The sequence below is a fragment of the Eptesicus fuscus genome, chromosome 7 (genome assembly GCF_027574615.1).
Source record: "Eptesicus fuscus isolate TK198812 chromosome 7, DD_ASM_mEF_20220401, whole genome shotgun sequence".
NCBI lineage: Eukaryota > Metazoa > Chordata > Mammalia > Chiroptera > Vespertilionidae > Eptesicus > Eptesicus fuscus.
Window position 1 is genome coordinate 56571086 of NC_072479.1, and position 26400 is coordinate 56597485.

At 53.0% G+C, this 26400-nt stretch overlaps 2 protein-coding genes across 3 annotated transcripts; both read left to right on the forward strand.

Annotated features, from left to right (window-relative positions):
• The first annotated feature begins 4852 nt into the window (after window positions 1-4852).
• SP7 (Sp7 transcription factor) lies at window positions 4853-10885 on the forward strand. Its single transcript, XM_054718443.1, is given in 4 exon segments — window positions 4853-4873; window positions 8992-9054; window positions 9057-9110; window positions 9611-10885. Coding segments are annotated over 4 exon segments (1413 nt in total).
• Window positions 10886-15326: 4441 nt separating this feature from the next.
• AAAS (aladin WD repeat nucleoporin) lies at window positions 15327-26348 on the forward strand. 2 transcript variants are annotated; one of them, XM_028144463.2, is made up of 17 exons: window positions 15327-15455; window positions 15755-15972; window positions 16651-16778; window positions 18715-18770; window positions 19074-19165; window positions 19335-19381; window positions 19873-19971; window positions 20268-20411; window positions 23593-23713; window positions 24280-24404; window positions 24829-24889; window positions 25022-25112; window positions 25320-25413; window positions 25507-25574; window positions 25707-25788; window positions 25896-25980; window positions 26107-26348. In XM_028144463.2, the coding sequence occupies exons 2-17, from the start codon at window positions 15850-15852 to the stop codon at window positions 26329-26331; spliced, it is 1641 nt and encodes a 546-aa protein (XP_028000264.2). In that variant the 5' UTR covers window positions 15327-15455; window positions 15755-15849; the 3' UTR covers window positions 26332-26348. The 2 variants fall into 2 exon arrangements, with proteins under 2 accessions (XP_028000264.2, XP_008138972.2); XM_008140750.3 differs by lacking the exon at window positions 15327-15455 and having other exon boundaries at window positions 15737-15972.
• The last annotated feature ends 52 nt before the right edge of the window (window positions 26349-26400 follow it).

A 26400-nucleotide genomic window follows, 5' to 3' on the forward strand; every position in this document is an offset into this window, starting at 1 on the left:
CTTCGTCTTTCTGTTTCCCTGTCTCTGGGCGCCTGTGTTTCTGTCCCCTCCGTGTTCTCTGTCACCAGTGTCTCTACTAGAGACAAGGGCTAGGCCTGGGTGCATGGCAGGGCGGGGGAGGGGGGGTTAGTGGCCAGACCAGGGGCCGGGGACATGAGCGCAACTTTCCAAGCTTCTCTTCCAGGCCCCTGTGGTTGGGGAGCTCCACAGAGGGAGAGATGAGTCAGCGGGGCCGCAGAATGGGGTGGGGGGGTCTAGGTGGGGATGGGAATGCCGGGGTTCCCCAGGGCCAGGGAGTTTGCTGGGGCCATCTGGGTCTTGGAACTCTGGTGGACATGGGGTGGGGGTATAAGATCAGTGAATCCCCTGAAGGTACACTGGAGGTTCCCACACTAGTAGGAGTTGTAGGACGCAGTTGTAGGACTGGCAGTGCCCCCAACACCACCCTTATCTATAGATTCTTGTAGGAAAAGGGGGTTCCTAAATCCCCTCTAGGAGAGTGCAGGGATCTCTAGAGCTGTAAGATTGTGATGATAGACCCATGTGTATGTGTGTATGTATGGGACATTTACCATATTGAAACTGTTGTGTGATGTGAGTTTGTGTGAGTCCGTGTGTGTGTGTGTGTGTGTGTGTGTGTATTCTAGATGTCTGTGAGTCTCTCTGCATGTATATGTACACTGGTGTGTGCATTTTTGTGATTGGGGGTTAAGGCACACACGTATATACACACACAAACATATATACACACACACATATACATACATATGTGTGTGTGTCAATTTGGGCATCTGCAGAGCATATGTATTTTCATCATTCAGCGTGTGTGCAAGTGTATATCTGGGTGTGTCACTCATTAGATCTATATTAGAGGACATGTCCATCTTTATTTCAGGGGCTCTGTTCCCTGCTCACTGGGGATTCGATCTAGGGAAGCCAAACCTACAATAAGCACAAAGGGAGGGCTAGGAGTCCCCTTGGGTTAGGGTTCTCAGAGGAGCCCAGCCTAGGAGGTGGGCAGAGGGCAGTGTGGAAGGGAGCAGCTTCTTTGAGAAGTAAGGGGCTAGCAGCCTCCCACTCTCACCAGTTTAAACTCTCTCTCCATCCCCACTGACCATTCCAAAAAGGGCTAAAGAGGCGTGAGGCAGGTTCCAGATTCAACCTCCTCTAACCTAGAAATCCCACTCTGCTTCTCCTAGGGGAGGGCGGGAAGGGAGTGGTCCCTGTGGTTCAGCCCAGTCCTGGGGTTGAAAGATCAGAAAGACACCGTCCCACCCCTTCCTTCAGGGGCGTCCATCTCTGGGAGCTCAGTGTCTGGGTGGCCATGGGCGGAGGCTGAGGGGCCCCCAGGGTGGTGGTGGGGGGTGGTGGATAGAAACCAGATGCCTAGGGGGTTTATACTGGAAGGACCAGAGCCGCAGCCTCTACCCGCCCCTGCCACATGGCGCCTCTGCCTAGGCTGCCCCACCCCCTGGGAGGCTGGGCTGAGGGAGGCCTGGGAGGGTGGAGGCAGGTCCTTGGTCAGGGCTCCCAGTTGCTGCCCCCCCCCCCTGCCCTTGGGGGCACTGAGAGGGGGTTGGGAATCTGGACCCAGGAATATCTTCTGGACCCAGGAATATCTGGGCCTCAGTTGGGCTGCAGAACTATCTTTTAAAAGGGTGTGGAAATTGGAACCCAGGGTCCTGAGGGAGGCAGCTGGGGGCTTCAGGCAAGCCCCTCTGCCTGGCTTTGGGACAAATCTTGGGAGGGGACCCTGTGTCCAGGGACTGGCCCCTGAGATGGGCCCTGGCTCATAACTTCCTGGGGACACTGCTCCTTCCTTCCTCTTTCTTCCCTGGCACTACTGCTCCTTCCCAGATAGGATTAAGGCTTAAGGTCCCCAAAAAGGAAGTAGAGAAGGTTCACCCTCCTTGTCCCCCAAATCTTCTCCCCAACCCTGCACCTTTTTCCATCCTTTCCTCATTCCTCTTTTTGCCCTCCACTCTCTTCCTTTTCCCCCCAATTTAGTTAGAGCCTAATGCCTCTCCCACCTGCCATTTCTTCTCCTGAGTCTAGACTTTTCTCCTCTGCCTCAGTTGCCTGCCTCACCAACTGGACTTGAGCTTTTTTGCTACTGGTGCAGTAATTTCTCCAAAGCTTCCCCATCTTCTTACCAGCTTCTGAGAGTGTGTGTGTGTGTGTGTGTGTGTGTGTGTGTGTGTGTGTAGGGGGAGCAGAATGCCATCTGGCACAACAGGCTCAGATGCCCCCCCACCAGGGGGAGACTGCGAGGTCACGGGACACCCCACCACGGGCACTTCCTCTTGGGCAGACTGGGTGGGGTGGCCCGTGTAATCATGGAACACAATTATGCGCTATTTATACTCCATCCCCGCCCCCCCACCTGCCTGGCTGCTTTAACCCTCCTGCCTCCTGGGTGCCTGACCAGGCCTCCGGCTATTTCCCTTGTCCTGCCCTTTCTTGAAGCCATTGTCTCCTCATCTTTGTTCCTCTGGGCCAGTTTCTTTTCCTTCTTAGATTTTTTCCTGCTCTCTGTGTTTTGAATCCATGTACCTGGTCCTCTGTTTTCTTTTTTTCTCTCTCTCTGCTATAGCGCATAGTATCTCTTCTGATTCTTTCGGATTGTTTCATTTGCTCTGTGTGTCTCTCTGTCTTTCTGAGTTTCTTCTTTTGCTTCTTGTCTGTCTGGCAGCCACCCTGGTTCCCTACACCTCTCCCCAAAAGTTGGGCCCACAGTGTTCCTTGGGGGAAATCAAATCATTGGGCTGGAATCTACAACTCCTGGGTCCCTACCCTGAACTTTGATCCTGCCTGCTGGTCAAGCTCCCTGGACTTCCACCAGCTCCGTCTCCCTCTCCACCATTTCCTTGGAGAGCTGGGAGAGCAAAAGGGGCAAGGAAGTGGGCAATCCGGAAGAGAAAGTGAGGGAAGTGTGTTGGGGGTTGGGGGAGTGGGGAGGGAAGGACAGAGCTCCATTCCTCTGATGGGCAGGGCTGGGATGGGGGAGAGGGGTGTGTTGGTGAATAACTTGTAAAACAACCCCAGCTGGCTGGGCCCCTACACGGGAGAGATGCTGGTTCTACTACTTGGCTGCCTCATCCTCTCTCTCCCACAAACTTACCTCAGGATCCAGGTTTCAGTTAACAGACTTTTTGGTTTCCCTCTCCCAACCTTCCTTCTCTTCTTCCCCATTTTGATAAGAAGTCCTGCCTAAACTCTAACTTCAGTTCTTCCTGCTGCAGAGGGAACTGATGCATGGCAATGGGAAAGGGAACCAGGAGCTCCCTCCCAGGAAAGCGTGATCACTCATGAGAACTACCCATCAAAGGATGATTTGGTGTGTGGCCAGGAGGGACCTGGGGAGGGGAACTGGCAAGGAATAATGGAGGCTAGGAAGGACACACCTTTTGGGGGCTTAATCCAAAGGGGCTAGGCTTGAGCATGGATGAGTTGACCCAATGACCTTCTACTCCCACTCTCCTTCCTGCCTGCCTTAATTTCCCCAGAACCAGAATATCCAGGTTCTGCTCCATAGAGCGAGGTGGGCCTAGGTGCCACTTCCTAGGGGGCATTGGGAAGAAGACTGGGGAATCCCCAAGCCTGTGCCAAGCCCTCCCCCACTCTCTGTCCCTTCCTCCAGGCCTTGCTCTGGAACCTACCTCAGTGATCCTAAAAGCCTGGGCAGCAGAAGCCTTCACCCCACAGTTCTCCCTCCTGTCTTTCATAATACACATGCACACACACACACACACACACACACACATGCATGTACACACACATGCACAGACACACTGCCCTCCTGATCTAGAGGTGGGTGACTGGGGAAACAAGCATCTCTGTGGTCAACTCGGGTGTGTATGTGGTGTGTGTGCCTCCAGCCATGTCACTGAGCTCATTTGTGTGTGAGTTTGTCTGTGTTCATTCATGACAGTGGCTGTGTCCCTGTGGGTAACACTCTGTGTACGTGTGCATGTATCATCCTATGTTTGTCCATGAGTGTGTATGCTGTGTGTTCCAGTCTCTCAGTGTGAGTGTCGTCCCCAATCCCCCATCCCCCCCCTGGATCTCTAATTAGTGGTTTGGGGTTTGTTCCTTTTCCCTCCTGTTCCTTCCCTCAGCGGCAGCAGCAGCAGCAGCAGCCTCAGCAGCAGGAGTAGCAGCCGAGCAGCAGCCGAGCAGCAGCCAGGACGCTGGAGTCAGTAGGATTGTAGGATTGGAGCCCAAGTGGGAGCAGGAGTGGAGCTGGCCTGGGAGAGGAGCCGAGCCCTCCCAGGACCCTCAGGCCACCTACTGCCTGCACTCCCACTGCCAGACCTCCAGAGAGGAGAGACCCAGGACACCCAGCCCCAGATCCCCCAGGTATCTGACACTGGGGCGTGCTGGGAGGGGTTCCCATAGATGCCCATGGGATTGCTGGGGGCAGGGGTGTAGGACACCTGGGCCCACCAACCTTTCAACCCTTCTCCTCAGCAGCCCCCAGGACGCCCTGACTACTTGCCCATGTCCTTATCCCCCTCCGGCTTCCACCCCTTCCCTGGGAGCCCTTTCTCCTCTCCCGCCCAGATCCCTTCTTTGGGGAGCTCAGCAAATGGAGCAGGAAATTTGGACCCTCTGCCTCCCTCTCTCGCCCTGCTCATTGGATCCGGAGCCTTCTCCTCTGGGAAAGCTGTAATTAGAGGGTGGATCCCTACAGACAGAGAGCAGCCCCCCCACTCCCACCCCCCCAGTCCCTTCTAACTTTAGATCTCTTCTCTCCCATTCTCCCATTCTCCCTCCCTCTCCCTCTCCTTCTTTCTCCGGCTCGGCTCTCTCCATCTGCCTGGCTCCTTGGGACCCGTTCCCCAGCCTCAGGATGGCGTCCTCCCTGCTTGAGGTAACTGCCCCCTCTCCCTCCCAGGACACCAGCCCCAATCTCAATGGTCCTCCTCCCTCCCCGCCCGCCCCCCACCTCCCAACTCACTCAGACAGTTGCTGTGGTGCTTGTCACTTTCAAGGGTCCCTCTGATGAGGAGAGAGGAGTGGGGTTAGAGGAGGGGGAGAAGGGGACAGGAGAAAGGAGGGGAGGAGAGCAGGACCAGGGGTCAGAGAGCAGTCTAAGGAAGAGGAGAGGAGATTAGGCAAAAAGAAGGCAGGACCCCTATGGTCAACCAAGCACACCAACTCTGAGGAATGCAAAGGGGATGGAGAAAGGAGCTATTGGAGGGGACGGGTGGGGAAAGAAGGGTGGGAGATAGGTAAGCTGGTAGCACACACGGGGAGAAAGAGAAGGTGATAGGACTGGTTGAGCGGGCACAGAGTGGCAATTGGGTATAGTTCCTTGGGGGTCCTGTCTCCTGGAACTCAGCCTGAGCAGTGTCTTGTCTGGTTTGTAGGTGGGAAGGGGCCGGGCCTCTGGGCTGGCGTGTATAGGAGAGGAGGTGGGCTAGGAGAGAAGGGAGAAGGGCAGACTGTGCCTCCGTGCCTGAGCGGGGGCTGACCAGAGGAACTGGGCCCAGGCCTGAGAGGAACCAAGGAGGAGGGCCAGGGTCTGAGGCCGCCTGCCCAGCTCACAAATATTTAGCTTTCAGCCAAAGACAAACTCAGCTCTATTTTGGGAGTGGGAGGCTCCAGGGCGGACTGGGCCACTTCCCCTCCAGGCTGGGACCCCAGCATCTCTTTCCTCTGGCACTAGGAAGGGAGGGATCTAGGGTGCCATGGGGGTCAGGATTTCGGGGTCTTGAGAAATCACTGATTCTACCAGGGCTCCTGAAGGAGTCATGGCACATAGTTGGAAAGGGGGACTCAGCAATTCAGAGCCTGTTTTATAACGTCCTGAGTTTTCTCGGCTTCTGGGTCTCTGACTCGGTTTCTCTGTCACCATCTCTGACCCGCGGTCTGGGTCCCTCCACGGGAATTTGTAGCCGGAGAGCCCTCCCTTAAAGTCGATCTCCTTACGTGGCCTTGAATCTTCCATATTCCTGGGCACCTCAGGAGCCCCCATGGCTATTTCCTGTGCCCTAGCTCAGGTCCCAGGGGTGATGGGCCAAACAGGAAGCCAACTCATTCAGCCTGCAGGAGCGGTGTGTGTGAGATGGCACCGGAGTCTTAATGCCTGTGTTCATTGGCCTGAGTGTAAGTGTTAGAATGTAAAGCAGGACTGCATGCGTGGCTGGCTTTTTGAGAGCACAGGTGTGTGTGTGTGTGTGTGTGTGTGTGTGTGTGTGTGTAAGCTGGGACATATTTGTTAGTCCAGGTGGGGAATGGGGTATGTGTAAGGCTGAGAGACAGTTTGCGACTGAATTTGAGGGAATGACATACAAGCCCATGGGGTGGACACCATGTCCCTTGTCAGTACTCTTACCCAGTCAGGAGTCCCAAGTGTTGCAATGGGGGCAGACTGCTCTCCCTGTCATCTCTCCACTAGACTCTATATTGAGCCATCATTGAAACACTGGTTGGTCTTGAGGAAGCAGGAGGACTAAGGTGCATGGAAATCCTGGGTCCACCCAAGGCAGGGGCAGTGTCAGTGGGCGTGGGCGTCACCCCAGAGTTGCCAGCGTGGCACTGGTGCCTGGGGGAAAGGGACCCAAAGGCCTGCTGGAAAGACACCAGACTGGGATAGCACTTGGCAAGAGGCGTGTCCCTCACTCCCTGTGAGCTGGAGATGTTCCAACATAAAGGCATTCCAGTCCCTCTGTGTCTTTTACCAATTTTGGGGCACCTGGGTCCTCCACTTTCCTTCCCCTTCTCCGCAGCCACCACCACCAGGGAGCCCTCAGCCTGGTATGGGTGGGATCTTGGACAGTGGGAAGTACGTGGGGTTCAGACAGGGACGCAGTTGCTGCTTGATGGGACGCTCCCCTGGGCTGAGTGAGATGCGGGAGAACAGGCAGGAGGGGAGTATGGCGGTCAGGGCCAGGTGGAGATGGAGAACTGGAAGTTGGGAGAACGAAACAACTTGGGAGGAGGTTGAAAAAGTGGACAACTGGAAACTGGGACCTTGGGTGCTCAGAACCGATGGCCAGTCAGTCCTCAGAGACACCGTGAGCCAATATTCCAGTGGCAGGTCAGCCTGGCTGGGAACACCTTCCCAGCCGCACATCTGGGGGAGAGAGCTGGGACAGCTCCTCTTGTCCCTCCTTCAGAGGCCCCCCGACCCTTACTTGAAGTCCGCTTTGTGTTGCTGTTTTAAGGACTAGTGGGTGGGAGAAGGTGGGCGTGAAAACAATTGGAAGGTAAGACTCCCGGGTCCCGAGAAGGTAATGCATTTGATTAGGTATGGGGGCTCACGTGTAGAACCCCTCACCAGGACCCTCTCCCCAGTTCTCAGGAGAGCGCAAGCAGCCAGAGAAGGAAACTGAGTCTGTGGTTAAACACTGCCAGGGGCCCAGGGCTTGGCTTCTAGAACAGTCTGAGTGGGCCTGAGGTCTCACTCCCTTTTCCTTGCCTCCAGGGCCCCTGAGGGCCTCCGCTCCCCAGGGCTGGGGTCTCCTGTTGGCCTGGGGCTGCTTGCCTTCTTTCACCCCTCCTCCCCTCCCCACAGCTGGGTGGGGTCCCTGGGCTTGGCTGAGGCCCCTGTGGCCACAGTGTGAGGGCCGGGCGGGGGACGGCGTCGGCGTTTTTAAAAATAAACCGACCGCAGGGAAACCAACGGAGCCGGCCCGGGCTGGGCAGAGGGGGAGGGGGCAGTCAGGGGGAGAAGGCGGGAGAAGCGGCCTGGTCTGGGGGTGTTTTGGGGCCCAGCACCGTGGTGGTTTTCTTAGGTAGGAAATCTGCTTTCTTCCTTCCCCTCCTCCTCCCCCTTTCTCTTCCTCCTTTTCCCTTCTGTTTTCCTTTGCCTTCCTAGCCCAGTCTCTTTCCACCACCTCTCTTTGTTTATACTGGTTTCCTCCAGCTCCCTCCCTTTTGTCTTTCCACCTTTCTGCTCTGTTGGGTTTCTGTCCCCATTGCCAGTTTCCCCCTCTGTTTCCCTGCCCCCACCTCTGGGGGCTTTTACATAATCTCCTCACCCTGTGCTGGGGGCTTGGCTCCCGTGTCTCTGGGTCTCTGCCTCTCCCCGTCCTACTCCATGTTTCTCTCTCCCTTTCTGCTGGGACCCTGCTCCTGCCCCAGCTGCTACCCCGCCTCAGCCCACCCTCTGCTTGGGCCATCAGAGGCTCCGGAGGAACCCTGGCTGGGAAGCACCGGGCTTTCATCTTGGCCAGATTTGAGGAAGGTGCTGGTGCCTCAGATTTGGGAGTCCATGTCCATGGGGCAATTGGGCGGGAGCATCAGGTTTGCACTTGGGGAGCAGTGCAGGAGTGTTGACTGCACACGCCCTTCACTGCAACCCCAAGACCCTAGACCTACCTTGAGGATTGGTATCACTCACACACAACAGGCTGGCAGGCAGGTCTGGGAACCCTGGGCTCCTGGGTTCTTTCTCAGCTTTACTGAAGGCACCAAGTCCATTGGCTTTTGAGGATCCCAGTCAGGGAACTGTCCAGGGTCAGCGTTTGAGGACATCTCTTTTTTTTTTTTTTGGTGGGATTCTCAGTAATGGATGCCTATCTATGCCACCCGGGAATTCTGGAGGGCACCTCCTCCCAGGCAGTCCCGGGGAGGAGTACCAGGCTCCTGAGGGAGGACTAGTCTGGTAGCAACAGCAGGAGGGGCATTAAGGGCATTCTCAGAGACCCTCGTGCCCCACATCTGCATGGCTTTCTTCACTCACTGTGCTGGAAGGGTGCAGAGAGACCAGCTACTTGGGCTACGTGTTAGGGGACACTGAGGCATGGAGGGGTGTGGCTGTGAGCCACTATCATAGCCACCCCAATTTCTTACCCTGGAGGGCCATGAGGACTTCAAGCTCTTCCACCCCACAAAAGGGGTACCGGCTGGCTCCACGAAGCAGGAGGTGCCCACTGCCCGCTTGAAAGACATTCTTGCCTCAGCCACAGTCTTGGCTTGGCGGCAGCCCTGTTCCCTCTCAATGTCTCAGTGTCTCAGCCATCGCTTCCTCTTGCTCCCAAGGCCCAGAGTCCCTGCCAAGAGATTCCTTACCAGGGACATGAGGACAAGGCCTTGGGGAGACCAGCCTGGGCCACTGCCTTAGTCAGGAGCTGAAGTGGAGACAGGAAGTGAAATACGGGGTAATGCTGGGAAAATCTGGAATGGGGGTAACTGCAGTCCCCTAATATTTTTCCTCCTTCCCAGGCTGCTCTTTGAGCCTCATCTTCCCTCTCCAAGTCCCTGACTATGGCCCCTGCTCCAGACCACTCCCAGGGATCAGGATCCCTAATTCTTACCTCATCCAGGTGTGGCAGCTCTTCTCCGGGCTCTTTAAGAGGCGCCTCCTGTTTCTCTGAGGCCTTTGCATACCCCCAGCTACATCACAGTGAGCCCCGCTTCTTGCCTCCTCCGTTGGGTGTTAAGCTGTAGTCTTGGCTTCTGCTTTCCTGCCACAATGCCACCTGAGCTCTGTCCTGGGGCCCAGTCCTCGCTGGCCCCTCCTCTTACCGCTCCTTCCCCATTCTCCCCAACCCTTCCCTGACCCTCCGTCTCCTCTCCTTGTGTCGAGGTTGAAATCCTGGTTGACCATCTCTCTGTATTCTCCTCCTCTCCCCTAAGCAGTGCTTCCATGTCTCCCCAGGAGGAAGCTCACTATGGCTCCAGTCCCCTGGCCATGCTGACGGCGGCGTGCAGCAAATTTGGCGGCTCCAGCCCTCTGCGGGACTCAACAACACTGGGCAAAGCAGGCACGAAGAAACCCTACTCTGTGGGCAGTGACCTCTCAGCTCCAAAAGCCATGGGGGATGCCTACCCAGCCCCCTTTTCAAGCACCAATGGGCTCCTCTCACCTGCAGGCAGTCCTCCAGCACCCACCTCGGGCTATGCCAATGACTACCCTCCCTTTTCTCACTCTTTCCCTGGGCCCACAGGCACCCAGGATCCTGGGCTGCTAGTGCCCAAGGGACACACTTCTTCTGACTGCCTGCCTAGTGTCTACACCTCTCTGGACATGGCACACCCCTATGGCTCCTGGTACAAGGCAGGCATCCACGCAGGCATCTCACCAGGCCCAGGCAATGCTCCTACACCGTGGTGGGACATGCACGCTGGGGGCAACTGGCTAGGAGGCGGGCAGGGCCAGGGTGATGGGCTGCAAGGGACATTGCCCACAGGCCCTGCTCAGCCTCCATTGAACCCCCAGCTACCCACCTACCCAGCCGACTTTGCCCCCCTTAATCCAGCCCCCTACCCAGCTCCTCACCTTCTGCAACCAGGGCCTCAGCATGTCTTACCCCAAGATGTCTATAAATCCAAGGCAGTGGGCAACAGTGGGCAGCTGGAGGGGAGCGGTGGAGCCAAAACCCCTCGTGGCACAGGCACAGGGGGCAGTGGTGGATATGGGGGCAGTGGGGCGGGGCGCTCCTCCTGTGACTGCCCTAACTGCCAGGAGATAGAGCGCCTGGGGGCCGCAGCAGCGGGGCTGCGGAAGAAGCCCATCCACAGCTGCCACATCCCCGGCTGTGGCAAGGTGTACGGCAAGGCCTCGCACCTGAAGGCGCACTTACGCTGGCACACGGGCGAGAGGCCCTTCGTCTGCAATTGGCTCTTCTGTGGCAAGAGGTTCACCCGTTCGGACGAGCTGGAGCGCCACGTGCGCACTCACACCCGGGAGAAAAAGTTCACCTGCCTGCTCTGCTCCAAGCGCTTTACCCGGAGCGACCACCTGAGCAAACACCAACGCACCCACGGCGAGCCAGGCCCAGGGCCCCCACCCAGCGGCTCCAAGGAGCTGGGGGAGGGCCGCAGCGTGGGGGAAGAGGAGGCCAATCAGACACCCCGACCTTCAGCCTCTCCGGCACCCCCAGAAAAAGCCCCTGAAGGCAGCCCGGAGCAGAGCAACCTGCTGGAGATCTGAGCTGGGCGGGGGTCTCCAGCCCCAGGGCTGCTTGCCAGCCTCTCCTGGCCCCGTGGACCACTGCTTGCCCCTCGCTCCTTTGCCCCAATGCATGCTGCCCTTTGGGGCGCTCTCCATCTCTCCCAGGCTACTCTGAGCCTGGGCATCTCCCTGCATGCCTCCTCAGCTCCCCTCTTTCCCTTGCCATAAGCCCATCCCATAAACGCTCATCTTAGGCCCTCACCTTGTGCCCGATTTCTGTTCTCTGGCTTCCTAAACTCCTCTCTCGCCCTTGCTCACAGCTTCTCTCTCTTCTGCTCTTACCACACCAACTCACTTTCCTTCCACGTGGACTCCCAACACTTTATTTCTCTACCTTATTAACGCCTTGACACCCACCCTTTCTGCTTCCCAAGCTTATTTACCACTATCCCTTTGCTTCCAGGCTCCAGCCTCCCCAAGTTCTTACTCCACTGCTGTCCCTGCTCCAGAGCGTTCTTCCTTTTTACAAACACAATGATGATAACGATGATGATGATGATGATAATTTATTGCCCCCTGGTGGCCTCTTCATTAGGGACCAGAGTTAGGGGGATTGGGGTTAGTGACCTGGCAGGGAGCAGGGTATCAAAAGGGGGGCAGACCAGTGGGGATCTGATCCCAAAGATGGGGTGACCCCAGGGTCAGGGAGGCTGCCCCCAGGCCTGTATATTTAACCCCTATGTTCCAAGAGAAATGAATAATAATAATAATTCTATTTATCTAAGTTATGATGATAGGTCAGGTAGAGTGAGCTGGGGAGGGGGGAGGAGGTCCATTTCTGCTACGGAAATTTTAGCCAAATGCATCTCTGTATAGAAGAAGTGTTAGTAGAGATCTTGTTAATAGAATTTCTATCATCAGGGTCTCAGTTAAAGGGGTTTCTCTTTTAATGGAATCTGCTAATAGGATTGGTTAGCTTGATCTGTTCAAGAGTGATGGGGTATCTCTCAATTAAGGGATCCCTAATATTCCCACCCCCAGCCAGAAGCTGTGAAACTTCAAGTCCTATGGAGGGGGGAGGGGGACTGGAATTACCCCAGCTTCCTCAAACCCAGAACCAGTTCTTCCACTTCTCCTCCCCTGACACCATGACCCCATCAGGCTAATCCCTCGTTGCCATGGTTATGGAGAATTTACAGCTGCCATTTTAGACAGGCTCATTGGAGAAGCCCACCTAACAGGAGGACATTGGTTTGGAGGTGCCCCTCCTGAAGAATAGGTGGGGAAGGTTTTCTCTGGGATCAGATTAAAATAAATCAAGTATTTATTGAGTGCCTACTCTGTGAACAAGGCTGGTGCCTAGAAGCCATGAAAGAGAAGTTATAGAGCTAGGAGGACACAGGTCCCTAAGCTGATTTGGGTGCGTCCATAGGCCCCCAACTTGGGACTTTCGATGCTCCCACCTCCACCTCCAGTGACTTTAAAGCCGCTTCGTGCCTTTGAATACCTTTCCTGTGACTTTGGATCCTCCTTTTCTATCTCCTGCTCCCTCAAGGCCCCCGGTTAAAGGGTTAAAGCCGCTGGAGCTTGGGGAGAGGGTAATAAAATGGAAGGGAAGGGATCGTGCCCTCATGGAGTCTTTTCTTTTTTTTTTTTAATTTAATAAATAAAAGTTCGATTTTAAACTTTGTCCTGGTGAGAAAAGGGGAATTGGAAGGGAAAAGGGTGAGCCACAGGATTTTTCTTTGGCAAACTGGGGACTGCGTCCTATGGAGCTGGTTTGCACATTATGCCCGCGGGAGAAGCTCCGTCCGCCAGCTCTCCAGCGAGTTCAGAGGTTTTAGGAGGAAACCTCTCCGCGTAAAGCTCTCTGCAGAGTTGGGAGGCGGAGAGGTTTCTTCCCTGCTCCTTCTCGGACCCTGCAGGCCCCGGGCGGGCCCGGCCCAACAGCCGCCCCGCGGGCGCCGGCGCAGCGCGGCCTCACGCGCGGCCCCAGACCTACCGGGGGCGGCTCCCGCGGGCGCCCGGCCTGGCACGTAACCCGCCCCGTCCCGGCCGCAATCAGTCGTGCCCGCCGCGGAGTTAGCGGAGGAACAAAAGCCAGTCTGTGGCGGCCGGCCCCCGGCCACAATAGGGCTTTGTGCGGCCCTCACCCCCTAGGGCTCCCCTGCTGGACCGAGGGGGCTCTCGGGCCGCGCCCCCGGGCCCGACTGCGAGGGCGCCCCAGCCCACGGTCCCTCTCGCGGGCTCGGGAGCCGCGTGGAGGCGCCAGAGGTGGCGGGCGGGAGGAGGTGTGGGGCCGGGGGCGGCGGGTCCGAGGCGGCGAGCCGGGCGGTCTCGGGGTGCCAGCCCCCTCCCCACTCGGCCGCCCTCCGCCAGGTGCGAAATCTCCTGCCCTCCGGCGCGTCTTCAAAGACGCTTTGAAGAAATCCGCGTTCCGAGGATGTCTGGGGGGGGGGGGGGGCCCGGGGGGCGGCTACAGGCGGGGGACGCTGGACGCTGGCCCGCGAGAGGAGACCTGGAGGGGACCCCGGACTCGCGCCCCCGCCCGCTCGGAGACCCCCCAGGGCCTGGCCCGCTCGCCTCCCGGGCTCCGCCTGTCCGGTGCCAGCTCCAGCCCGCCGCAGCCCCGCGGTCCTCCCCTCCCCAGCCCCTCGGCCCCTTTCATCTTCCCTAGACTCCGCTTGGGGTTTTGCTGGTTTCTGGGAGATAAAAACCGCCTCAAACAGCGGCGGCGCGCCGCCAGGACAAACAGGGTTGGGAGGGCCATGTGCGCCTGGTTACCGGCCCCGGCCGGGTCGCCGGGAAGGGGCGGCGGGCCGAGCTCCAAGCGCCCCGGCTCCCGTGCTGCCTCCCAAAGTGGGGGGCCCATGTCAGAAGTCTCGGGCAGCGGCCCGGGCGCTGCCTCGGTTTCCCGCCCAGGTCGTAGGGGGTTGGTGGCGACCTCCCGCTAAGCTCTCCCTGCCCCCGGGGCTGTGGGTCACCGTCGCTGCGTCGCCGGGGCGGTCGCGCCCCCTCCTGGCGGAGTTAGTGGGGAGTGCGCTAGGCCTGCGCTCCAGTCTCCCTAGAATCTGCAAGTTGTGGAAACCATTCTAGGAACCTTCAATAAGGAGCACGGGGAAGGCGGTGTCGGCATGTGAATACACAGAGCCCAGTTCCTCCTTCCAGTTCCCATCACGGGCTAAGAGGCAAGCACCCACCCACTAATTATAACACAGCCTCTTGGTGAAAATCAGGCTTCATCAAAGGGAGGTGTGAGTTGCAGGCCGAGGCCATAGTAACTTCTTGGGGGTATCTTTGGGTTGGATGGTGTCACGCCTGAGGCAAAACAAAATCTTTGTGGTGGGTTCTCAGCGCTTTCCACTAATCTGTCACAGACTCCCTCTACCTCCGAACCCGTCCTGCTCCCCCTTCCCAAGGAGAATTTCCCCAGCTAGTTCCCCAAAGGGTTTTTACATGATGCTCTTTAAACCTTCTGGGACTTCCCAGGCTACAGTGAATGGATCTTGCAAAATTGTTCTGTGCGGTATCACCTGGGAGCTTTTTGGAAATTTAGCTTCACAGGTCCACTCAGAATCTGCATTTTGGCAAGATCCTCAGATGAGTCCTATGGCCATTAACATTCTAGAGTCGTTGTTTTCTGACCTGGGAATAACTCTTGGTAGAAAGGAGCAGCAGATACAGAATCTAAGAATGCTAAACTATAATGCGCCCTAGAACCTACCATGAGATGAGCAGTTCTTAGGAGTGAGGATTGTGCCTCAAAAATGTCTCTGTCCCGTCCTAGCCGGTTTGGCTCAGTGGATAGAGCATCAGCCTGAGGACTGAAAGGTCCTGGGTTCGATTCTGGTCAAGGCAATATGCCCGGGTTGCAGGCTCAATCCCCACTAGGGGTCGTGCAGGAGGCAGCCGATCAATGATTCTCTCTCATCATTGATGTTTCTATGTCTCTCTCCCTCTCCCTTCCTCTATCAATAAAAACATATTTAAAAAAAATTCCTCTGTCCCCAGAGCATGGTCCTTGGAATGTGCTCATTAACATTTGTTAAATGAATGAACCAATGCCTAAGTCGTTTAGTCCATGACAATTATGGCTAATGATCTCTGTTTAGCAGTTTATAATTTATTAAATGGCTTCATTTCCATTTTGAATGGGAAACAACCACATGAAATAATTAGGACACTGCAAGTGAGGAAGCGGAGGCTTAAAGAATTCAATGATTTTTCCAAAGGTCATGTAGCTGTAAGCCGAGGAGCCCCTATTCTGCATTAGACTCCTTGGAGTTAGATAGAATAAGAGCAATTTCACTTTTATTCTGAAGTTAGAATGCCTGTTTTTGATATTTTTATGTCAGATTTCTCAGTGTCTTGTTCTCCTCATGGGGTTGTTGTAAAGATTATACAAGCGCTTATAATAAATGCTCAGGAAATTTTACTGTTTTTCAACTGTTCCCCCTTTCCTTCCAGGACGCCTAGCCCTGTGGGGCCTAGGTTCTGGAAGCCAACACTCTCGCTCTCCATGACTTTCCTTCTCCTGGAGGCTTTCCAGCCCACGTGACCGTCTGTGTCTTCCTCGGTGCGACTCACAGTCCTGGGAGGGTTAAATGAGGTACTTCCCTGAACGTGGCTTATTTGGGGCTTTCCAAGCGCCGAGAGAATGGGGAGACTGTATTTGGGAATTCGGAACTGGGAAAAACAGCAGCCCCACAGGAAAAAAACCCAAAAACCTCCCAACTAGGGATTGGCCCTGCGGACGTGTCCACGCCGTTTTCCCTCCAGCCGCTAGGCGGCGCGCGAGGAAGCGCTAGAAGTCTATCCCCCCGCCCACCCACTCCCGACTGCGCAAGCGTCCTTTTTCTTCGTTATTCTCTTCACTTCCGTTGAGCTTTACTTCGCTGTTTGTCCCAGGCGGCTACCCGTACGCATCCGAATCTAGCCCGGGAACTAAGAGAGGCGCTGCATTCGCGAGTTTGCCGATTCCGGACGTCTTCAGGACCGGCCTGATGTGCTCCCTAGGGTTGTTCCCTCCGCCTCCGCCTAGGGGCCAAGTCACCCTATACGAGCACAATAACGAGCTGGTGACAGGCAACAGCTATGAGAATCCTCCTCCTGACTTCCGGGGCCAGGTGGCCGGGGCGAGGAGGGAGGGGACCTACAGGCTGGGGGCGGAGTCAGGGAGAACCAGGGACCCGAGGCTGTGCGGTGGGGGCGGGGTTGGGGTTGCAAGTCCTCACATTGGCCGACTGGAAACTGCCTGGCCCGGGCTGGAGAAGAATAGAAGAGCAGGATGTATTCTAGGGCTAGGATTGGAGGATGAGGGGTGCTGAGAAGCTGTGGGGCAGGCCTAGAGAGAGTGGAGAGAATGTGAGGGCAAACCTAGGGGATGTGAGGGTGCAGGAGAAGTACTGAAAAGGTGGGGTCAGTATCTGGGAGAACTGGGAAAGCACAACTTGGAGAGTTTTTGTTTTTTCCCCGTGGTGTTCCTGGGAAGGAAAAGGAAGAAGAAGAAAAAAAGGTCATTTATTGAGCGTTTACTCTGTAAGAAGGAGGCTCTGAGTTAGGTGTTCACAAATATTATAAGATTGAATCATCACAACAACCCTATGAAATTTTATTGTAGTTTTACAGATAAGGGAGCTAAGAGCTGTTTTCCGGTTTTTCAAGTGTTGTATTTGTGGAAATGGGAAATGGGTCTCTGGAGCCTCTTACCCTTAGTCCAGCCATGGGTCAGAGATGGCAGGGAGTTCAGCAGAGATCTGGGAAAGAGACTGACTCATTGTCAACCTCTCATTTCTGGGCTATAGTGGATCAATTTTCCTGTCCTAAACCTGTCCAAGGACCCCCTGAAGAACCCTGGGAGGCTGGACCATGGCACAAGAACTGTTTTCATCCATCATCGGGAGCAAGTGTGGAAGAGATGCATCAATATTTGGTGAGACATGGCAAAGGGTCTCCTGGAGATGATGAGGTCACCACCCCTCTGCCTCCGCTGCTAGGCTCTCAATCCTCATTGTAGTACTCAAGGCTGTGCAACAGTTTTTCCGTTTCAGCTCTAATGACTTGCCTTGCTTTCTGATTTGATTATGTGAGCCTGCTCCCTACTCAGCAAGGTTGGCTATAAGATTGCAGTGAATAATCTTGTGCCTAGGTCATTCATTTTGCATATGTAGGAGTGGAGCCATACTGCCTGGATTAATTTCCTGGCTGTGCCACTTCGAGCTGTGTGACCTTGGGCAGATTACTTATTCTCTCTGTCCCTCAGTTTCTTCATCTGTAAAATGGCACCTGTCTCACAAGGTTGTAGTGATGATTAAATGAGTTAGTAGAGGTAAGACACTTAGAGAACAATGCCTGGCCCGTATGAATCCCCTCAAGAGTTAGCCATTATCATTGTCATTTGTAGAGTGAATTCCTACAAATGAAGTAGCTGGTATCAAAGGGTATGTTCATTTGTAATTTCATGTGCTGTTGTCAAATAGTCCTCCTTTGAAATTGTGCATACGTAGCCCTAGCCGGGTTGGATCAGTGGTTAGAGAGTCAGCTTGGGCGAGGTTCGATTCCGGTCAAGGGCATGTACCTCCGTTGCAGGTTGCAGGCTTGAGCCCCAGCCCTAGTCCAGGCACTGGGGTGCGAGTGTGGGAGACAACCAGTTGGTGTGCCTCTTGCATCGATGTTTCTCTTCTCTCTCTCCCTCCCTTCCATTCTTTCTAAAAAAACCCCAAAAAACAATGAACAAAATATCCTCTGGCCCTAGCCTGTTTGGCTCAGTGGATAGAGTGTCGGCCTGTTTACTGAAGGGTCCCAGGTTCACTTCCCGGTCAGGGCACATGCCAGGGTTGCAGGCTTGATCCCTACCTAGTGTGGGGCATGCAGGAGGCAGCTGATCCATGATTCTCTGTCATCATTGATGTTTCTATCTCCCTCTCCTGCCTTCCTCTCTGAAATCAATAAAAACATATTTTAAAAAAAGAAAAGAAAAAATGTCAAAGAAAATAAAAGAAATTGTTCATATTTATAGTCCTACCAGCAGTGTACGAGAGTGCTGTCAAACTTTAGTATTTGGGCCCTAGCTGGTTTGGCTTAGTGAATAGAGCATTGGCCTTCGGACTGAAGGGTCCCCGGTTTGATTCTGGTCAAGGGCACATGCCCGGGTTGTGGGCTCAATTCCCACTAGGGGGCGTGCAGGAGGCAGCCAATCAATGATTCTCTCTCATCATTGATGTTTCTATCTCTCCCTCTCTCTTCCTCTCTGAAATCAATAAAAATATATTTAAAAAAAACACACAAAAAAACTTCAATATTTGGTATTACAGTATGGTTTAATTTGCATGTCTCTTTGTATGTGAGTGAAGTTAAATATCAATTCATTGTCTGAAAGTTATTCAGTCCTGGGCCCTTTCTCACTTTCTGCCTCTCCAGCTGCTGCTTCTCTTCCTGATGTCCCTTAGATGTTGGTGTCCTGGGCTGGACTTGCAATTGATGCTCCACACCTGGGTGTTCACTTGTCTGCCAAACACCCCCTCTAATCTGCAGCCAGACTGATCTTTCTAAAATGCCTCTGCTGAATAATCCTCCCATGGCTCTCCATTCACTGACGTAGGGCTAGTCTTTATTCCTTGCCTGGCTCACAAGGCCCTGAAAGGCATCTGAGCCTTAGTTGCCTAATTGGTAAAATGTGCAGAATGCTCAGTTTAGTGTGATAGTTAAATGAAAGAACAATGTATAAAGTGCATGGCACATAGTTGCCACTCAATAAACGTGAATTCTCTTATTTGTAATACATGTTTATTGAGTGAATGAATGACATTTGTAGAAGGTAGACTGAAGAGATCAGAGTATTCTGACTCACAGCTTCCTCTTTTCGTCAGGCGTGATATGGGCCTGTTTGGGGTGCTGAATGAAATTGCTAACTCGGAGGAGGAGGGTAAGTATTTCTCCCTCCAGCCCTCTCTAGTTTTGCTATTGGCATCACCCCTTCAGTCTCCCTAACTCATCTTGGTACCTGTTGGCCCAGCCCCTTTCCCTTTAGCCCTGTTTTCCCTGGCCAGTTATCTACACTGCTGCCATCTTTACTTCTCCCCTCTACCTACCCCGCATATCCCAGAGTGGGTGTCCAGAAACACTTATTCGATAGAAGGACCTGGGGAGTGCTCATCCCTCACCTAAGAGGGTGCCCAGTTAGAGCCCTGTGAATGGTTTCATCAGAGCTGTTTTCTCAACCCCACAGTGTTTGAGTGGGTGAAGACTGCGTCCAGTTGGGCCCTGGCACTCTGTCGATGGGCCTCCTCCCTCCATGGGTCCCTGTTCCCACACCTGTCTGTAAGTTTAGCTTTCTCCCCTGGCCCTTCCCACTCCCACCCCCCTCTCCATTTCCTTAAGGGCGGGGTGGGGTGGGAAACCTGCAGAAGGTGGGTGTGGTCCAGTGGGAACATTATGGGGATTAGCTCCTTTTGTCCCAGTGCATCCTTGATCCGATTTGATCTTACAGCTCAGGAGTGAAGATCTGATTGCTGAATTTGCCCAAGTCACAAATTGGTGAGTGTGCAAGCTCTGAGGCTTTGGTAGGAAGGAAGTCCTGAAACTTGCGGCTTCTTTTGGGGAGAGGGAAGTCTATGCACAGATTCCTCCCACCCCTTTCCTGACTGCCTCCCACGTTCTCACTCCTTCTACCTCCCCTCAGAAAATAAAACAAGCCCTAACTGGTTTGGCTCAGTGGATAGAGCGTCGGCCTGCGGACTCAAGGGTCCCAGGTTTGATTCCGGTCAAGGGCATGTGCCTTGGTTGCGGGCACATCCCCAGTAGGGGGTGTGCAGGAGGCAGCTGATCGATGTTTCTCTCTCATCGATGTTTCTAGCTCTCTATCCCTCTCCCTTCCTCTCTGTAAAAAGTCAATAAAGTATATTTAAAAAAATAAATAAAACAAAAAGTAAAAAACAATCATGTCCTTAGTGAAAAGGAATCTGAACTTCTGGGTTGGGGTAAGGATAGGTATAGATTTGGACTCTTCATGCTCATTCCTGCCCCAGGTCCAGCTGCTGCTTGCGGGTCTTTGCATGGCACCCCCACACCAACAAGTTTGCGGTGGCCCTGCTAGATGATTCGATCCGAGTGTATAATGTTAACAGGTATGCGGGGCCTTCTGGGCAGGCTCTGACTCTTCGGTCTCCGTGGTTTAGTCTCCACTTCCGTCTCCCGCCCTGGTCTCAGGAGAGCCCTGCAGTTCCTGGGCCTGGTCCACAGGGCTCCTTCTAGAACTGGATGTGTCCTCCATCCTGATAGAACCTTTATCTTATCCTGTCCCACAATACCCCAGCCCTGGGTAACGAGCTTTCTTCTCTGTAGATTTGCCTCTCAACTGTACTCAGTTCCTCTGAGCCTGAGTGTTCCTGTTTGGACTTGGTCTCCAACCCTTTAATTGCAGCACTATAGTCCCCTCTCTGAAGCACCGGCTGCAGCGAAATGTGGCAGCTCTGGCCTGGAAGCCCCTCAGTGCCTCTGTCTTGGCTGTGGCCTGCCAGAGCTGCATTCTCATCTGGACCCTGGACCCCACCTCCTTGTCTACCAGGTGAGTCCCACGCTGTCTTACCATGGCCTAAAGGCTGTGGCCCTGCTAGGTGTAGTGAGGAGGTCTCAAAAGAGAAGTTCTTTGTCCTCACAGTAGTTCCCACGGGAGAAGTAGGCCTAAGGTCAAGGTGGAGGTGCTAAATACTTTAATCTAGAGAAAGGGACAGAAGTAGGGGCTTCTGGGATTCTGGGAAGTATCTATCTATGAATTAAGGAGTGGAAAGACTGTCTTTTAGAAGACTGTCAGATACAGGTTTAAAGGAAGGTGGGAAGGGAGTTAATATGGATATAAATTGAAACCAATGAAAAATAATCCCCAGGAGAATTAACTAGTATAAAACCAGAAACTGGTTCTTTAAATTATGAATAAAGAAAAAAACCTTTTGGTCAGCCTTGTTGAGGTAAAAGAAAATCAAAGTACATATGCTATTTCCAGAATGGGAATGGAGAGATAACCACAGATATGGAAGAAAATGGAGTTATTAAAGAATGTTATATACACGTTTAGACTAAGAGATTTGAAAGTCTAAAGGAAATGTTCACTTTTCTAGCAAAATATAAACTACTGAAGTGGATTGTTGAAGAAATTAAAAGGGATGAGCTCTACCACTAAAAAGATGCCAGGCTGACATGGTTTTATTAGAGTTTTAGCTAATTGTCAAAGAAAGATCATCTCCATGCTATTTAATTCAGATCATAGAAAAAGTAGGAAATCCTTCTGATTAATTTTTTACTTTTAATAAACTTTATTTTGGCATAATTTTATTTATTTATTTAATTAAAAAAAATTGATTTCAGAGAGGAAGGGAGAGGGAGAGAGAGAGAGAAACAGAAACATCAGTGACGAGAGGGAATCATTGATCCCTTCAGTCCGCCGGCCGATGCTCTATCCATTGAGCTAAATCAGCTAGGGCGATGATTAGATTTGTAACAAAGATAGTGGAGAGTTTTGATATATCCATCATGCAGTTTCCCCATTTTAAATATATTTCCATGTTACATTTGTCAAAACTAAGAAACTGCCCAACCGGTTGGGCGTTGACCTATGAACCAGGAGGTCACAGTTCGATTCCTGGTCAGGGCACATACCTGGGTGGAGGGCTCGATCCCCAGTGTGGGGCATGCAGGAGGCAGCTGAGCAATGATTCACTCTCATTATTTATTTATTTTATTAATCCTTACCTGAGGATATTTTTAAAAATATATATTTTATTGATTTATTTTACAGAGAGGAAGGGAGAAGGATAGAGAGTTAGAAACATCAATGAGAGAGAAACATCCATCAGCTGCTTCCTGCACACTCCCCTACTGGGGATGTGCCTGAAACCAAGGTACATGCCCTTGACCGGAATAGAACCTGGGACCCTTCCACAGGCCGACGCTCTATCCACTGAGCCAAACCGGTTAGGACCCGGGGTTATTTTTTCCATTGATATTTTTCTTAGAGAGAGTGGAAGGGAGAGGGAGAGACAGAGAGAAACACCAATGTGAGAGAGATGCATCAGTTGGTTGCCTCCAACACATGCACTCAACCAGGGCTGGGAGCCTACAACCGAGGTATGTGCCCTTGACTGGAATCAAACCCTGGACCCTTCAGTACACAGGCCGACGCTTATCCACTTAGAGCAGCTGGGGCTCATTATTTATGTTTGTCTCTCTCTTTAAAAATCAGTAAAAAACATTAAAAAAAAAAAAAAAAAACTGATGCAAAACTGAAATGCCCATGCCTAAATAAATTATGGTTATTTGTTCAGTAGAATACAGGGGAGCTACCGAAAAAAATAAGATAGGTCTCTATGAACTGGAAAGGTAACTATGATTTACTGTAATGTTAAAGCATAAGTTGTAGATCAGTGGCCTAAGAAGACCTCATTGGAGCTAAAAGTGGTTATAGTTAAGTGGAAAAGCGAGAGGGTGGCCCTAAATCAGGCAGTGGCCTGTACCTGTCGGGTCAAATATGTGGCTCTGGAGATGCAAAGCTAAGACACAGTGGTGCCCTCAAGTAGTTCCCAGCCTAGTGTTGGAGGCCAACCCCTAGGCAGCATTTTTTTAAAAATTTCTTTATTGATTAAGGTATTACATATTTGTCCTCATCCCCCCATTCCCATCCCACACCTCTCCCCATGCATGCCCCCACCCCCATGTTGTCCTTAACCACTGGTTAGGCTCATATGCATGCACACAAGTCCTTTGGTTGATCTCTCCCCTTTACCCCCACCCCCCCTAGGCAGCATTTTTATGGCAAGCAGAAAACAATGCAGGAGCAGAGGAGGGAGGCTGGTTTTTTTTAAAAAAATGTTTTTATTGATTTCAGAAAGGGAGGAAAAGGGAGAGAGAGAAACATCAATGATGAGAAGAATCATTGATTGGCTGCCTCCTGCACGCTCCCTACTAGGGATTGAGCCCGAAACCTTGGGCGTATGCCTTCGACCAGAATTGAACCTGGGACCCTTCAGTCCGCCACTCTATCCACTGAGCCAAACCGGTTAGGGCAGGAGACTGATTCTTATAAGGAAAGGCAAAAACACAGGTTTTGCAGCACAGGATGAGTTCTGGGGAGTGGCAGATGATTCTGGCGAGAGAAGAATTTAAAAAAAAATTTTTTTTTTAAATATATTTTATTGATTTCTTACAGAGAGGAAGGGAGAGGGATAGAAAGTTAGAAACATTGATAAGCTGCCTTCTGCACACCCTCTACCGGGGATGCGCCTGCAACCAAGGTACATGCCCTTGACTGGAATCAAACCTGGCACCCTTCAGTCCGCAGGCCGACGCTCTATCCACTGAGCAAAACCGGTTAGGGCTGGTGAGAGAACAATTTATACTAGGCCCCTGGCAAGATGGTCCTGTGGGAAGAGGGCTGTCTTCTCTGGTGGAGCATGACATCTCCCCAGCTTACCAATTCTAGCTTTACTGGTCAGAAAGTTTTATTTCTCCTTGAGGACTATAGTGAAAGCTTACTCCCTTTTACCCATTTTCCTCTACGGACCTACTGGTGGTGACATTGCCTTTCCTTCCTTATTTTTATCTTTAACTTGCACAATCCTTATTCATTTCTCCAACCTGGATTTGAGCTCCGAGGGGCCATTGGGATTTGGAAATTTTATCAGGAGGAGGCAAGGAAATAAAATCAGGGGCTTTCTTCATGTCTTCTGACTTCATACCCTATTTCCTCTTGGCAGACCCTCTTCTGGCTGTGCCCAAGTGCTCTCGCACCCTGGGCACACACCTGTCACCAGCTTGGCCTGGGCCCCCAGTGGGGGGCGGCTCCTCTCAGCTTCACCTGTGGATGCTGCTATCTTGGTAGGTTGGTCCCCATGCTTTTGGTCATTGCAGCCACTCCTCAGGTTGAGGAAAGAGCCTTCTTTGCCTAGTGGTGGGCAATGTCCTTTAGGAAGGAGAGGGATAATTGTCCATCCAGTCTTAAACTTACCTAGGGAAGGAGCTGCATCATCCAGACTCAGATGGTAAACATAAAACTTATTTTTCCTCCTTTTTTTTGGTTAATCCTCACCCGAGGATGTTTACTCTATTAGAGTGGAAGGGGGTGGTAGGGGAGACAGAGAAACATCGATGTGAGACACATCGATTGGTTGCCTCCTGCTCTTGCCCCGATCAGGGCTGGGGACCAAGCCTGCAACTGCAGTATGTGTCCTTGTGCCCTTGACCAGAATCGACCTGTGACTCTTCAGTCTACAGGCCAACGCTCTAACCACTGAGCAACTGGCTAGGGCATATTTCCTCCTGTTTTAACAGCCCCTTTCCTGCTCCCTCCCTTTCTGGTTCTTTGTACCTTAAAGAGGGGAGCCCCTGTGAGATGATAGGGGTGCTTCAGTTTCCTGTCTACTCTCTTGACCCCACTCTCCTAGGTATGGGATGTCTCAACAGAGACCTGTGTTCCCCTTCCCTGGTTTCGGGGAGGTGGCGTTACCAACCTGCTCTGGTCCCCAGATGGCAGCAAAGTCCTGGCTTCCACTCCTTCAGCTGTCTTTCGGTGAGTGGGAGGAGGACAGAGGGAGGACAAGAATGACCTGGAGAAAGGCACTTGGCTCCTGGAACTTGAAGCAGGAAGGACCTTCTGTCCTCATTCCTATTTTTTTTTTTAATATGTTTTTATTGATTTTTTTACAGAGAGGAATGGAGGGAGATAGAGAGCTAGAAACATCGATGAGAGAAACATCGACCAGCTGCCTCCTGCACACCCCCTACCGGGGATGTGCCTGCAACCAATGTACATGCCCTTGACCGGAATTGAACCTGGGACCTTTCAGTCCGCAGACCGATGCTCTGTCCACTGAGCCAAACCGGTTTTGGCCTCATTCCTATTCTTTGACCTGACCCCAGGACTGACGGAGGGAGTGAAGTTTAAATTTTGGAACCAGAGGTCCTAAGCTGTGATTTGCTTCTCTCTGGTGCAGAGTCTGGGAGGCCCAGATGTGGACTTGTGAGAGGTGGCCCACTCTATCAGGGCGATGTCAAGTGAGTTTCAAAGAAGCTGGGGAGGAGTTGGGCCCTGGTTCCCCAAGCTTATCTCCCCACCCCCTCTACTTCTTTTCCTCTTATATTACCCTATAGACCACCCTTTCCTTGCCTTTTGCTTCCTGATCCCAGACAGGCTGCTGGAGCCCAAATGGAAATCGGCTGCTGTTCACTGTATTGGGGGAACCACTGATTTACTCCTTATCATTCCCAGAACGTTGTGGTGAGTTGGGGGAAACACTTCAGAGTGCAGACCATCTCTGGGATAGTCAGAGGGAGGCAAGAACCCTCTGGAATGTGCTACTCTGAAGGATAAGGGAAGTAAAGCAGCTTGGGAGGTGAGAGGTGTTGATGCTTGTGATGGAGAGGAGGCAGGGGACAAGTCAGATGCCCGTTTCCTGTACTTAAGAGCCTCTGCCCTTATCTACAGGTGAGGGAAAGGGGCGTGTTGGAGGTGCAAAATCAGCAACGATTGTGGCAGATCTGTCTGAGACAACAGTACAGACACCACATGGAGAGGAAAGGTGAGCTGAGTGGGTGAGGGGGGAGAGGCAGTGGAATGTGAGAGATCGTGCCGAGCGCCCCCCTCCCCCCCAACCTACTGTTCTGACCCACAGACTTGGGGGAGAGGCTCACTCCATGGTCTGGGACCCCAGTGGGGAGCGTCTGGCTGTGCTCATGAAAGGTAAGAGGTGGGGAGGAGGGACTATGCTCAGGCCCTAGCCACCTTACCAGAGTGTCCATGCCCTGGCTGCAGTTCTCTGCCCCTGCCCTGGGATTCGGCCTCTAGATTCCTTCCTGCATACATTTCTTACAGGAAATCCCCGGGTCCAGGATGGTAAACCAGTCATCCTTCTTTTTCGCACTCGCAACAGTCCTGTGTTTGAGCTACTTCCTTGGTAAGTGCTGGGCAGGCCATTAGATCTGGGCTCACCAGCCTTCCCTCACTAAACCCACATCCCACCTCTGCCACTAGTTGCCTGCTTATTGTTTCTTCTCCCCCTAGTGGCATTATCCAGGGAGAGCCAGGAGCCCAGGCCCAGAGCATCACTTTCCATCCTTCCTTCAACAAAGGGGCTTTGCTCAGTGTGGTGAGTAGGCCAGGCTGCGGGGGTTTTCAGGAGTGAGATGGAGGAGCTGAGGGCCTTGGCTGCTGTGTGGCTCTGCCACATGGCCTGAGCCCAGCCCGATAAGACTTTTCTTTCTCCTTTCTGCAGTGCTGGTCCACAGGCCGAATTGCCCACATCCCTATGTACTTTGTCAATGCCCAGTTTCCACATTTTAGCCCAGCGCTTGGCCGAACCCAAGAGCCCCCAGCTGGGGGTGGGGCTTCTATTCATGATCTGCCCCTCTTCACTGAGACATCCCCAACCTCTGCTCCTTGGGACCCTCTCCCAGGGCCACCACCTGCTCAGTCCCACTCCCCTCACTCCCACTTCTAATAAAAAAAACTTCTGTGTTTCCCACTCAATTATGAGCTTCTTCTCAAGGGAACGGCATTAGGGTATGGT